Raw genomic sequence first — 14,268 nt, 5'->3', positions numbered from 1 at the left:
GTTATAACCAACATTATTTTCGCATAATATGTTCATGTGAAAATAATATTTGAGCTTATACATTTTGCTTGTTCCTTATTTAGTGTAGGTATTGCTCATTAGTTATTATAAATACCGACTAACGTATAAAGAAAATATATGAATAAAATTATTAATCTCCTTGTCTCTCGTACAGTCTAACACAAAATGCACGTTCTATATTATAATGTAGTACCTAGGTAACTATACTATAAAATGAAAATATATACAATACCTATATATATATATTGTATACTATAATATACTGGATACCCGGTAATACTGTAATAATTCGTTCGTAACGTTTGGTGGATACCTATAATATTATAATAAACATTAAAAATAACATTTAATTGCGTTTGACATATTTTCTAATGAATAATAAATAAACTACTTTTACGCAAGAAATTTCCACCTGCTCTCATGGACGACTTGAGATGGCCCGAATTTCCGCGAAACGCTTCCCCGCAATGGCAGGTGTGGACGGACAAGAAATGAATCAATCGATAGTCTTATTAAAAAACCTCAACGTCGAATTCTCTTTTAATCGCGATCATTAGTTCCTCGTCAGATACGATCCACGGTCGGTCATCGTTTTAATATAATACCATGGCGCAAGTCAAAATATCATTTTCATTATTGACAATAACATTGGTCATCTGCAAGAGATCACAATCATTCATGTTCGACCAGTGTGGTACTCGTCACACAAATCTAACCCAAGAATGTGTGGGAAAATTTATACTGGAGACTCTGGTTAAAGTCACTGAAGATCCAGAAAATTTCATCAAATCAAACGTGAGTGTATTGTATATATCATATATATCTCAATAAACATAAGATGGCTTATAAAACGTACAAAAAACTATGTGTTATAAATGAAACTTTATGATTTTGAAATGAAAAACGATAGGTCAGTGAGTACCGATCTGCTGTATATTAGGTATTGAATGAATCACTATTATAAGCCTGTTAAATTTGAATTCAATGGTCGTGTATCATTGTAAACGAAAAACGATTCTAAACGGAAACGGACTATATCACCAAGTTATGAGGTTTTTTTGATATAGCTATTAGAATAATTTATTTTACTATTGGTATTTTAGTAAGTTGGTAAAATTGTTTTCGACAGAAATAACATTTATTTAATTATTACAATAATATATTATATTTATACCATATTATATCAATTTATATACAAAAATAATAATAATAATAATACCAACACAAAATATAATAACATATTTCGGTAAATACCGTAAGACAGTAAAAATAGATTCAGAGAATCTATATAATATAAACAATATTTTTAAATAAATCAAAAATGTTATTGTGTATAGTAAAATTTCATAATAATTTAAAATACATAAAAGTTTAAGTTCCCTCAAATAATGTTTTTAAATTATAACAAAAAAAATATTAACTTATTATTTTTATTTATTGTTAAATAGGTAATTTTGTCCAAATTGGAACTTAAAATGTCTGTACAAAATAATTGTCGGAATACAATTTTTAGATTTTATGGCCTCAGTATGAACTACGTATGAAGAATCTTGTATTAAATTTTCAAAACTAAGCTATAAAACAAAAAATTTTTAAGAATTTTTTAACTATAAAATAGTTTTAAATTTTTTGAGATTTTAACAAATTTGGTCAAAATTCTAACTTAAAATGTATTAAAAAAAAATGTGCCAATGTATATTTAATATTTTTATACAGATTTTAGAGTTAAGTTTTTGAAATCTTATACTACATTTTCAACAATTTTGACCCAGCGAATAACCTTTACTAACATTTATAGAAAAAAAAAACTAATAAAAATTTAAAATTCCTCATGCCTATATTATGATAACTTAAAAAGAGTTAAAAAAATTTGAGTATAAAATTATAGAAACATTAATGAAAATAATAGTATAAATATTTGGTGAAAATTTCAAATATCTTTGGTTATTTTATTTTGAAGTATAATAAAATATTAAAAATTGTTTGAGGAGAAATTATTTTGCGCGTGAATATTAAATGTCGTAAATATTTAATTTGAAATACTCATAAAAATTTAATTTGACTTTCTGGTTGAAATTTTTTTCATATATATGTTTAAAAACTAATAAAAAACCTTGAATTACATTTTTAAATCTTGATTATAAAAACAAAATATTTTTAATTTCTAATTACAAAATAATTAACTAATTTTTACAATTTTTAAAAACTTTGTCAACATTTTAACTTTGAACACTTAAAAAAATATACTGTGACCTTAATATTTCAACATTTTTAATTTATTAATTAACAACTTTTAAGAAGCTTTATATTAAATTTTAAATCATTTATATGTGCAGCAGATAATTTTTAATAGACATTTATAAAATAAAAAATTGAAAATACCTTATGCCTATAAAAATGTCATTCTAATTAAAAACGATAATATAAACATTTGGTGAAAATTTCAAGTATCTAAGGATATTTGTTTTTGAGTCACATCAAAAAATAAACCAAATCGATTTTGTTAAAAAATAAATTACATAAAAATTATTGTTTTTCTCAATTTTTTGTTTATTTTTCTCTATTATAAAAATAATAACTGGGTATTTTTAAATTTAACCTCTTCAAAGTACAAACTAGATTCAATCTGATATCTAAAACCACTCTCATTGTTGAAAATCTAAATATTTTATCAACAACTTATCGTGTACTTATCCACAAAAAACACATCTCTCCGCTCAGAATCTAAAAAACAATAAATGTATAAAGTTTGAATTAGTTCAAATTAATTTTTACTTAACATGGTGTTATTCTCATATTTAAAGTATTCAATATCTTTAATTTTGTATTCTCTGGCAGATCACCTTAACAAAAATGTCCAATGTCCATGTAAAAATAATTTTCCATTTATAGGTGTTTTAACTATAAATATATGATGAAATGAGGAATTAAGACGTGTCTGGCAAACCTAAAATTTAAAACTAAAAATTAAAGGTACCTACACACATATTACAATACTACCGCAACCGTCATCTACGAGTAAATAACAAGTTATTGATTCAATATTTGGAAATTTCATATAAACTAAAAAAAGGTTATTATTTTAAAAATTTAAATGAAAATAAAATATATTTTTTTCCCATAAAAATCTAGTTAAATTTATTTATTAATTAAAATCCAATTATAAAATTGTGTGCATATAGAAGTATGAATACAAAACAAAAAATATTTGGTATACTTAACTATATAAACCTGTATTATAATAAATATTGAACAATTAATTGAACTAATATTAAAATTAAAACCTTCTATCGCTATATCATTTAATATTACCAATGGATATTTTTCTACTAATAGTACCAGCTACAACATAATTTGATTTTGCGAATTAATGTAGAATGTACAATATTATGAATTTATTATACTATTATGTACTTAAAGTTATACACATAAACAAACATTTTTTTTTAAAAACCCAAGAATCAACTGAAATATCGATCATTGTGTATTATATTTTTCTAAGTATTTAATGCGTACAATTATGAAGTTTAATTAATTTTAATTTTAATATTTAATTGCGCATCGTCTGATAAACAAAGCTCGATTTTACATATTTTTAAATAAATTATTTTCCATTAAAAATATTAAAACGACGGTATGAATGAAAATTGTTGTATTTTATAGCAATTGAATAACGACAGTGGAACGACCATGCGATTTATCAAACTGAAATTCGATAACGATACAATGAACATAGATCAACGCTACGAAATTGACGAAAGTAGATCGTGGAATACAGGGAATTTTTGGGATCAATTGGTTTACGCATTCAAAAAACTGACCAATTATAGTAATGATCACGGAATCCTGTTGTCCCTCCCGCAATGGTCGAAAAAATTTCCACCTGTCACAGTCGTCGATGAGAACGACATTTTTGAAGTGGTCAACGAAAGTGAGTATAAATACACATTTTATGTAACTTAAAATTAACGTATTATTAAATCTTTAAAATCGTAGCGAAAACCACTTGAATATTCATTGTAGTCTTTTAAAATATCAGACATCAAATTTATTTAGAAAATATAAATTCAAAAATAATACCTACTTTCATGGTATAACCGTAATATTATAAAAAATCAAATAACATCTTTACAACTATAAATTTTCGATTTTTAATATTTTATACTTTTATTGAGTTTATTTGAAATAACTAAATAGTACCTAGGTATAAACGATTTTTATCCATTCGGCGGTTTATACGCATGATTAAGCGTGTGATTTCTAACCCAATTGCTTAACCAGATGTGTAATATATTTTACTATTTTACTGCAATATTAAATATAGTAGAATATATGCAAAACAATATCATTTTAAAGTCACAAATTGAATTTATATAAATTCATTAAAATGGACATGATCCGTATACATGGAACAATAGAGGGTACAATATATTTTATCAAACGTTTTGAAATTGCTTGGATAGTTTAAAGGCTATAATTAGGACAATAATTTCAACATTAGATCAACATTTGGTTTGAAGCACTAGATGTAATTTAAATTTGAACAAGTAAAATATTAGTTAATTGACTAAGTTATAGAACAATACAAAAAAATATTAAAACATATAAGTACAATAAATCATATTATTACATCAAACAAAATATTTCTCACGACTAACCAATATTATATTGAAATCATTCTCGATAATTATACCTAAATGTATATCATATTATAGAAACAATACTACAAAATAAGTAGGTACCTATTACATTAATGAACAATTTATCTGATATACATTCGTTTACCGGGACTTAACAAAAATATTTGTTTCCCAATGTAGTTATTAATTTTAATATATTTTCATATTGTGATTTATAATTTAAAACAAACATTTTTTAAGCTGCAAATAAAATCGAAATAATTCGCAGTGAACTCAAATCGAAATTTTTATAAAATAACGACAATTTAAAATACCATAAAGAAATAATGTACTTTTGTATTATTGTAGTTTTATTTATATAGATTTATCATTTTAACTATCAATTATTCATGTATTTCATAAAACAGTATCAAATCAAACAATTCTAAATAAATCCAAATATACGTATTATGATTGGAATAAATAATTTCGTATATAATACTATAATGAATTAATTGTTTCGTAGAATACCTTTAATCATCAAATAAAATAACTATATAATGTTGAAAAGTTCTTGCTAAAAAATTTTATATTTTATTTATTCTGAAAAATATTTATAACTTAATTTCCAACATGAGTAGGATAAAAAAGCCGGTTCTAGGTCCACACCATGCATACCATGCACACCATGCACATCATTGCGCACCATGGCGCACCACGCCATATAAATGGAAATGGTGCGCCGTGGTGTGCCATGGTGTGTATGGTGCACCATATTATAAGAGAACTTATTACAATAAATTAATTAATGTAAACTTATTCATCTATTACGTTAACGAGTATAAATGGAAATAGTGCGCCGGGGTGCGCGGGCAATGGAGTGCTATGAAGGTGTGCTGGGGTGTACCGGGTGCGCATACTGTGGTGTGCATTGAAGGTACGCCGAGGTACGGATCATGGTGTGGACCTAGAACCGGCTTTTTTATCCTACTAGCATAATATAATTTGTATATTACATACATACTATAATACTTTTGACTTGTTATGAAAACAAAATTTTTAGCCAAAACCTTAAAATTAACATACTACGTCCTTAAATTTTGATAAAGTATTATGTATAATGCATGCAAAAATTCAGGAGTACTCAATTAAAAATTACAAAAAATATTTGATTATGACACATTTTTAAGAGTTACTAAAAATATTGTCAAGCAAAGTTTTTATGTTCAATCTACTTATAGTTAATTTAATGATATTGATGTCGAAAAAAGAAACACAACGTAGTGTGAAAAGACCGAATAGAAATATTCCCAATGCATAAACATATAAGTATATCTAAATATATTTGAGGTAATGTAAGTAAAACATTAAATAGAAATATTCGAAAATAAAGTTTTTGACACTTCATATTTTATCCTCAACTGATTCAAATTATCGAAATTCCACTGAAATTTAATTTTTTTTACACAATATTAATAAAATATACTGAGCGTAAAAAATTTATATTATATAATATTATTGTGAAAATAAAGTATTATTCATGTATCATGTTGTAAGTAAAAATACCTAGTAACAATAATAAGACAAATTTAATAAATTGGAATATTTTCATCACTTTTGCCTTTTGTTATACGCACAATATAACTAATACCTCGCAGTATCTTCACTATAATAACAAATACATTGTGTACTGAAATATTTTATTTCATATTTCAAGTTTTTAACACAAGACAATTTCTCGCTGCATATAAACATATATTTAATATCAATAATTATTTTGGCAATTTTTTCATGATACAGTAAATTTTATAACAAATAGATAATAACCTCGTCCATACATATAAAATTGACTAGGAGTTTGAAAATATTTTGACATTTTAAAAAATACCATTCGATTCACATATTATACATTGATGATTTTGAGGTTCGCTTTAGAGGAACTCTGATAAGTCATTTATTCGTCATTCTGTCAATCACTCATCGAATTATTACAATAATATCACTCTAAAAATTATAATATATATTTTACTTGTTTTGCTGGTCGATATTTCATACTCTTGCCCAATGCCCATATTATATGTATTAAAAAAATAAAAATAAAACCCCATTAGTGCGTGGATAACATTATATATATATATATTTTTTTAAATGAAAAATAATTATAAAACACAATAGAAGTAAAGACACTGCGTGTACGACAAAAAATAACGTTTTAATTTAATCACGTGTTATTTACACATAAAACTTTACACACGCGCTGACATATATATAATATTATGGTATACATAAACATAGTCTAATAAATTGTATAGACAGCACTATAGGTTTCCTTCGTTGTTGCAAAAAATACATTCACATTGTGTGCACCACGATAATTAATTTTATTTTACTGATTATAGTTTATAATATACAGATACCCATTGTATGAATGTTTTTTATATTAATGCCACTTCAGTCCAAACAAAATACGTTATGCATTGCTTCACATGAAAAAATTAAAAAAATCTAAAACAATAATAATGATTATATTCTATATACACACACGAGCGACACTCCAACGAAAAAAAGTTAAGAGAATAAAGTAATCATAAGAACATCAAACGTTTTAATTGTTCACGAGATTTTTTTAATTTGTACCAATTTATGATTATATTAAACTATAATATATAATACAATATAATAAAACACGTAGTTACCACGTAATAGTGTTATCAATAGTATGATAAATTATAATAATTTAAATAATCTGTTTGTTCTCTCTTGACGTCAAATTCGAAAACGTTAGTTAGGTATAACGTTTTAAAATGTAAACGTAAATAATATAAGAAAGATGTTCTATTATATTATTACTTACCTACAGGTTACCTCAATAATATAGACATAATATACACACGCGATAGATTCCCATTGATTAACTACAAAATTATGATTATAATAATAATTTACCTACGTACTTAACCTACTTTATACTTAACGAAATAAAAACGTAATTTTAGTGTGCGCGAAAAAACTAGAAAACACGTTTTATTGTAAACTTTGTTGGACTGTTTATCTATACGACTATACCTATGAGGCTATAACTTATAGTTATAAGTATTGAGTATTAAAGCACGTAAAAATACGAACACTGTTTGATTACTTATTTTATTAGTTAGTTTATTACATCATGAAGGATCAAATAAATCACAATTGATAAATGTACCGGGTCCCCAAAATCAATCAATCATTCATTCGTTAGATGACATCATTATAATTATAAAAAAAAAGAACAATACCTACAGTTTATATTTATTAGCATGCATGACACGGTTATTTGCATTTAAAAATTAAATATATTTTAGTTGTAAACAGATATTTTCCTTCGAAAAGTAGGTTTTTAAAAACTTTTTATTAATTATTAAAATCAATAATTATTCTCCTTAATTTTGTACAAAAAAAATTATAATAAACAAGTTATAAAAATATTCAGCCTAAACCTAAACCTAAACACAACTATTTTAATTTGTAATATAAGTTATAACAAAGTACTTTAAATAACAGGTATAATTCTAATCGAAATAACGTAATTTTTAAAGCATTTTCAATAACTAAATATTGGTATCGTCCATAAATTATCTAATAATTTATTATTGATATTTCATGATAATATATAATATATAAACTTACGTGTCAAACATGATAAATATTTTAGAGAAAAAAAACAGTGACTGCGGTGTAGAAGTCAAGTGGTTAGTGGCATTTACAAATAAAATATTGGATACGTAGGTACAGACTACGTCGGAGTCGACAAAAATAACGATGAGGTAACCCCATAAAATATTGCGGATTCTATGGAAAACGGTAACAAAAAAAGAAAAATAAACACGTAATAATAATATACGTGACTCGCGACAATAATTGAACAACAAAAAAGCAGACATGTTTCGTACGTGCGTAAGTCTCGTTTTTGGCTGAACCATTGCAGAATAAGATGTTTGAAATGCTTCGCCGTTTATAATATATTATTTATTATACATATATACTAACTCCAAAAACGATTCCAATAAGCCGACTCGTATTCAAGTATATATATATATATATAGGTACAATAGGTAATAAATTATAACTTTAAAATTTAAAATGCAATAATCATTATCATTTACGCAGCTACCACTTAAACTTCAGAAGCGTTGTGTAATCGAATGGTAGGTACATAATGATCAATGATGATATTCTCAAACTGCGATACCACTGGTCTGTGTTAGATTTCACACATACGGAACTGATTCGTATTTCGTAATACTCATAATGTGATACATACACTCGCGCGCAAAAAAAGTTTGAGAACCTCGTGTACATTATACATGTGACAACTGACAAGAAACTTTTTGACTATTTTTACTACCACTAAAATGTATGTTCTCGCAGCGAACGAATAATAAAAAATCAAAACTTACCGAGGTAACCGTTGCCGTTATATTTAGTCGGAAACCATTTCAACTAAAGTTCAAACTATTTTACTATACATGTTCAATCGTATTTGTGCTTCCACTTTACCGAAACAAGATTTGTTCAAAACATGCGTATACTTATTGTTCACGACTTCGCGGTTAGGTAGTATAGACATTATGCTACGCTCACCTAATAATAATAATAATAATTCAATATTTAATTGAATCCTTAGGTAACTTTTTATAATATTTTTACCGTTGACGCCGCCAATGGTCAATCCAAGCATCTTAACATTATTTTCCCAACTTTAACTTTTAAATAATCATCCAAATTATATATATATATAAAAAATAATTTGCTCATTTAAACTGCACCTAACCTAATTGACCGGTTACCAAATACGATACTATGTGATATTGTAATTTCTCGAATCTTTTCATAATTATTGACTATACTTCGATGATATATAATCGTCCTGTAAAATCTATTACATTATATATTATATTTCATATTTATTTATTTATTTATTTATTAATCAATATACGGACACGAGTCCTATTACATAATTATTATAAATATTGTGAGTATAAAATACATTCGTTGTACAATAAATCAACTAGTAGGTATTACTATTTATTTTTAATAATAATGTGATGGGAAAATTTTCAAAAACACCATAGTAGGTATATAAAATAAATAAATATATAGGTACTAACTTACCTCACCTAGATATTATTTTAGTGTTCTCATTTTGTTCAATAATACTTTATATGTCGTATCCGTATATATTGTCCCCGTCTCACACTAACGTACAACACGTATTGCGAATTTTCTATTCAGCAAATCCATTTTATGATTTTAGCTTTAATATTTCAGCCAATTTACCTATTATGTAACTTAAGGTAAAAATATTATCTAGGACATCCCACGGGAACATCTATTAAAAATATTATAATCTTAAATTGAGTTGTGAACATTTTAAAGCTGTTTTATATAGCTATATATATTCACTTTAAATGAAAATATCAATAAAAGCCTAAGAGATGCTCAAAAATATACTTTATCCAAACACACATAATGACACACGCATCACACACGCACATATAAATGTATACATGACAATAGTATGTTGTTTAACCCTCTCCCCTTGCAAACTAGGTACCTATCAAATGCTCATACACACCTATGTATAAGAACATAAGTAGAAATTATATATATTCACTTCTATTTACAATTTATATCACGATGATCGTTACCTCCCAGTGGCGGATCCAAAGGGGGGGGCGATCGCCCTCCCCATTCTCTCAAAAAAATAGTTTGAAGTCCCTGATTTTAGTTTTTGACGTAATTATACTTCAAGGCTAACAAAATTATAGATATATTTTTTTATTACTATTAATATAAAAAATATTTTTGTTCTGTATACAAGACTATGGAAATTAACATATGTATGTACCTAAATAAATACTTTATCAAAATTAATGTGTGCCCTTTAAAAATCGTTCCCCCTGTTATCTTGGTCTGGATCCACCCCTGTGGGTGTTGACCAGTTGCCCTCGACGGCTGTTATCGGGATTTTAAAAATATACCAGTTGCCCCTAACTGAATGTACCAGTTTCCCTCACATGATAATATTTACATGATTACAATATATAGCCCGTAAAATAGGGAAGATAAATATACAAACAATAAATAAAATTATTTATAAAAATAATGTAAAATAGTATAAAATGAAAGAAAAAAATTCATATGCTTAAAATTATGTATACCTCTACTTAATATTGTATTTTGTAATAATTACTAACAAAACAATATGAATACAATAGTCAATGAAACAATAAATATTTTAATTATGTGGCAATCAATGTGATAATTTGTTAACAAAAAAATAGTATAAAATTATAGAAAAAATACATATGCTAATAATAATTATTATACTATATTATATTTATTATTTATTACAAAATATATATACATCATACATATAATTGCAAATATCAAAATTTGATTCTATAATTTTATACTATTTTACATTATTTTTATAAATAATTTTATTTATTGTTTGTATATTTACCTCCCCTATTTTACGGGCTATATATTGTAATCGCGTATATATTAACATATGAGGGCAACTGGTACATTCGGTTGGGGGCAACTGGTGCATTTTGCTCTAGGTAGTTTGGGGGATTTGGTATGAAAAAAAGGTGCTTTTGAGGGCAACTGGTACACGCCCGCCCCTGTCACCTCCTCCCCACCAGCTCGCCCACAAAACCGATTAGACGACGACTGCAGCAGAAGCAATTGCACCCGCGGGCGCGACTAAAACAAAGATTGCCATGGCGGTGCGACTTAGATTTAGTTTTTTTTTTTTTTTCACAGTGGTTTACCTAATTACAGGTCGAGCCAAACACCCGCACAAGAAGTATGCGCTGCTGTTCCCACTGCTGGCCACGTTCAAGTTCCTGGTGATCAAAGCGCTGCTGGTGCCAATACTGGTGGCTGTCATGATCATCAAGAAGATGCTGGTGCTCGGCGTCATGGCACTGCCCACCCTGATGACCATGTTGCGACTCTGCCGAAACCCCAATTTCGGGGGCTTCGGGTTCGGTGCCGGTAACCTGGTGGCTACGGGCGCTGTCGGCCCGGTCGGCCAGGCGGCCGCGTTCGCGCCGCTCACCGCCGACATATCCGGCGACTACTCCTCGTACGTGCAACAATCGGCCGCCGCGTCCCAGCAGAACAACGCCTACAAGGACTACTCTAAGAATTTGATAGACGCCATGAAGACGACGTACCAACGGCGATGAAGTCTTCGGCGAATGTACGATCGAATCGCAGTTGATATTGTTATCATTGCGTACGACTTTAATTATATGCACTAACCCCCCCCCCCCCAAGTCAACACCACAACCCATCGACATTTTCAAAACCCGACTACCCTCATTATGTTATAAATACCTCATCTTGTTACAGCCGACACCACCTACATTGTCCAATACGCACATAATAAAACGCATTACCTAATAACTGATATTTTGTTTCCTGCAGACGCGATCTAATACATATATTATATTTTTCTTCTGAAATAACCTCCTACTTCCAAATGATTTCTTAAACTGATGACAAGTTACTTTTCGTATTTCCATTAATTTTCAGAAATTGCGTGAAAGTTAAAAGTTGGTATACCGTTTGGAGCTAATTAAGGTTTAACACCTCGCACTTTAGCTCAATGTTGGTCGATGAGTATCTAACTATTCTCAAAATAACCGTACAACATATTCCTACTTCCCTTACTTTTATTGTAACCTAACCCATAACCATAGGTAAATTTTGTGAATTCCCAAGTATTATACTCTGACTTGATTTGTTTTTCCGAGTAACAGGAAAAAAACAGATAGATATACCTATAATAAAACTGCTAGATATGGCGTGATTTACGTATAAGTATCAAACCTGATAATAAATTATCAGTGATAACATCAGTTTAGAACACAAAATCGAATTATCAGATTTTTTTTTTTCAAATTTATCATTCATTTCAAACACACCATCATTAGTGAAACACATTTGCATGTTGCATCAAAACTTTACTTAATTTATTGTTTTACATAATACTATTAATAAGTATTAATAGGTTAGTAACCTACACATTAATAAATCATAAAATATTATAATTGTATTCTTGGGTAGGTACATTTGTTCTTTTATTTATGATTATTTCATTAGTCGTATACAATAATGTATTGGTAGTGGACACTGGACAGTGGTACAATTTTCCTGTCGTTCTTTTGATGAAGTCTACGACAACAGCTTTAAAACGTGTTGTGTCTTATCGTTTAAAATTATATTATTTATTTTTCGCTTGTAAAGTAAAATTATGTTAAGACCAGTCATCAATCCTCATCTCGTGCCTTACGCTCGACGACTAATAGGTACGCATAGATTTCCAACTGAATTCAAGCCTAATAGTATTAGATAGGTGGATAAGCCGTTAGCATTGTGCTAAACAGTTCCCACCCATTTCTGGTTTTTTTTTTGGAAAAAAAAAAAGAAAAAAAAAGGTGGATAAGCCGTTTAAATATGTTAAAAGACACGCCACGTTTTGATATATTCCTGAAACCACTACCTAGATACATATAGTTAATGATGTTTTTTATTTAAAGTTTAATTATAATTTACAGATTACACCATATATATTATACTGTTAAAATGCTTTATGACTATTTTTTTAATACCTAGATAATACATTACTTAGGTATATTATATTTATTTATATAGTTATCAGTTATTCAAGTACGGTGTATGTAATTAAGAATATTAATATTATTTCAGCACTGCATATTACAAAAATTTAACAAATATAACAAAATATTATTTATTATTTTTACATTGTTTTTAAAGTGAAAACTAATTAGTAATTATCCGTCTATTTATTTATAATGTAAATATATAATCATATATATATATATGGTTCTATGCTCTTAGGTATACTTTTCTATATTTTTTAACGATTATGTATGTCGAGAATTCTAAATAATATAATAGTGTAAATTAATAAATTTACAATATGTTGTTACCTACTCGATAAAATATAGTTAGGTACATATACTATCTACAATTTATATAGCAATACCCAGTAAGTATATTTTAATAATTTTAGTTCCAATATTTATTATTGAATAAGTTATCATTTTGATGTACGACTGTACAAGAACCCTGCATTTTTTTATGAAAACAATAAAAGTTCTTAAACTTTTAATTTAAAGAGAACTTACATTTTTATTTAAAAAGAATATAACATTATTTTACCATATAATACCTATTACACGCGACAACAATGCACAAATTGTATAAGTATGTAGGTAGTACCACAAAAAGTATAATGATGAATATATTATATACCTACACGGCTACACTGCAACATTTTTTCACTCTTGCATTTTATACCTGCATTTTCACGTGGTATTTTTAATGCCATTTTGTCCCGGTGTAGATTCTTAATATGTGACCGAAATGTCTATGTTAAAAATACAAGGTGTAACAGATAGACTTGATAAAAAAAAAAAAAAATATATGCTATTTAAACGTATGACAAAATTTGACAAAAATTGTTATAGTACAATTGTAGAGTAAATAATTTAAGAAATATACTCATGACACAAAATTCTCAAAAATCATATTTATTAAAAAATTATTA

The 14,268-nt window shown here is 27.3% G+C and overlaps 1 protein-coding gene across 2 annotated transcripts; it reads left to right on the top strand.

Annotated features, from left to right (window-relative positions):
• The first annotated feature begins 595 nt into the window (after nt 1–595).
• Nucleotides 596–13,394, top strand: LOC132920771 (uncharacterized). 2 transcript variants are annotated; one of them, XM_060983434.1, is made up of 3 exons: nt 596–816; nt 3,685–3,952; nt 11,469–13,394. In XM_060983434.1, exons 1-3 carry the CDS (start codon nt 628–630, stop codon nt 11,876–11,878), a joined length of 867 nt encoding a protein of 288 aa, XP_060839417.1. In that variant the 5' UTR covers nt 596–627; the 3' UTR covers nt 11,879–13,394. The 2 variants fall into 2 exon arrangements, with proteins under 2 accessions (XP_060839417.1, XP_060839416.1); XM_060983433.1 differs by having other exon boundaries at nt 599–816; nt 11,451–13,394.
• Nucleotides 13,395–14,268: the final 874 nt, after the last annotated feature.

This window comes from Rhopalosiphum padi, chromosome 2, assembly GCF_020882245.1.
Source record: "Rhopalosiphum padi isolate XX-2018 chromosome 2, ASM2088224v1, whole genome shotgun sequence".
In the NCBI taxonomy this organism is placed as follows: Eukaryota; Metazoa; Arthropoda; class Insecta; order Hemiptera; family Aphididae; genus Rhopalosiphum; species Rhopalosiphum padi.
This window is presented reverse-complemented; position numbering and strand designations above follow the sequence as displayed.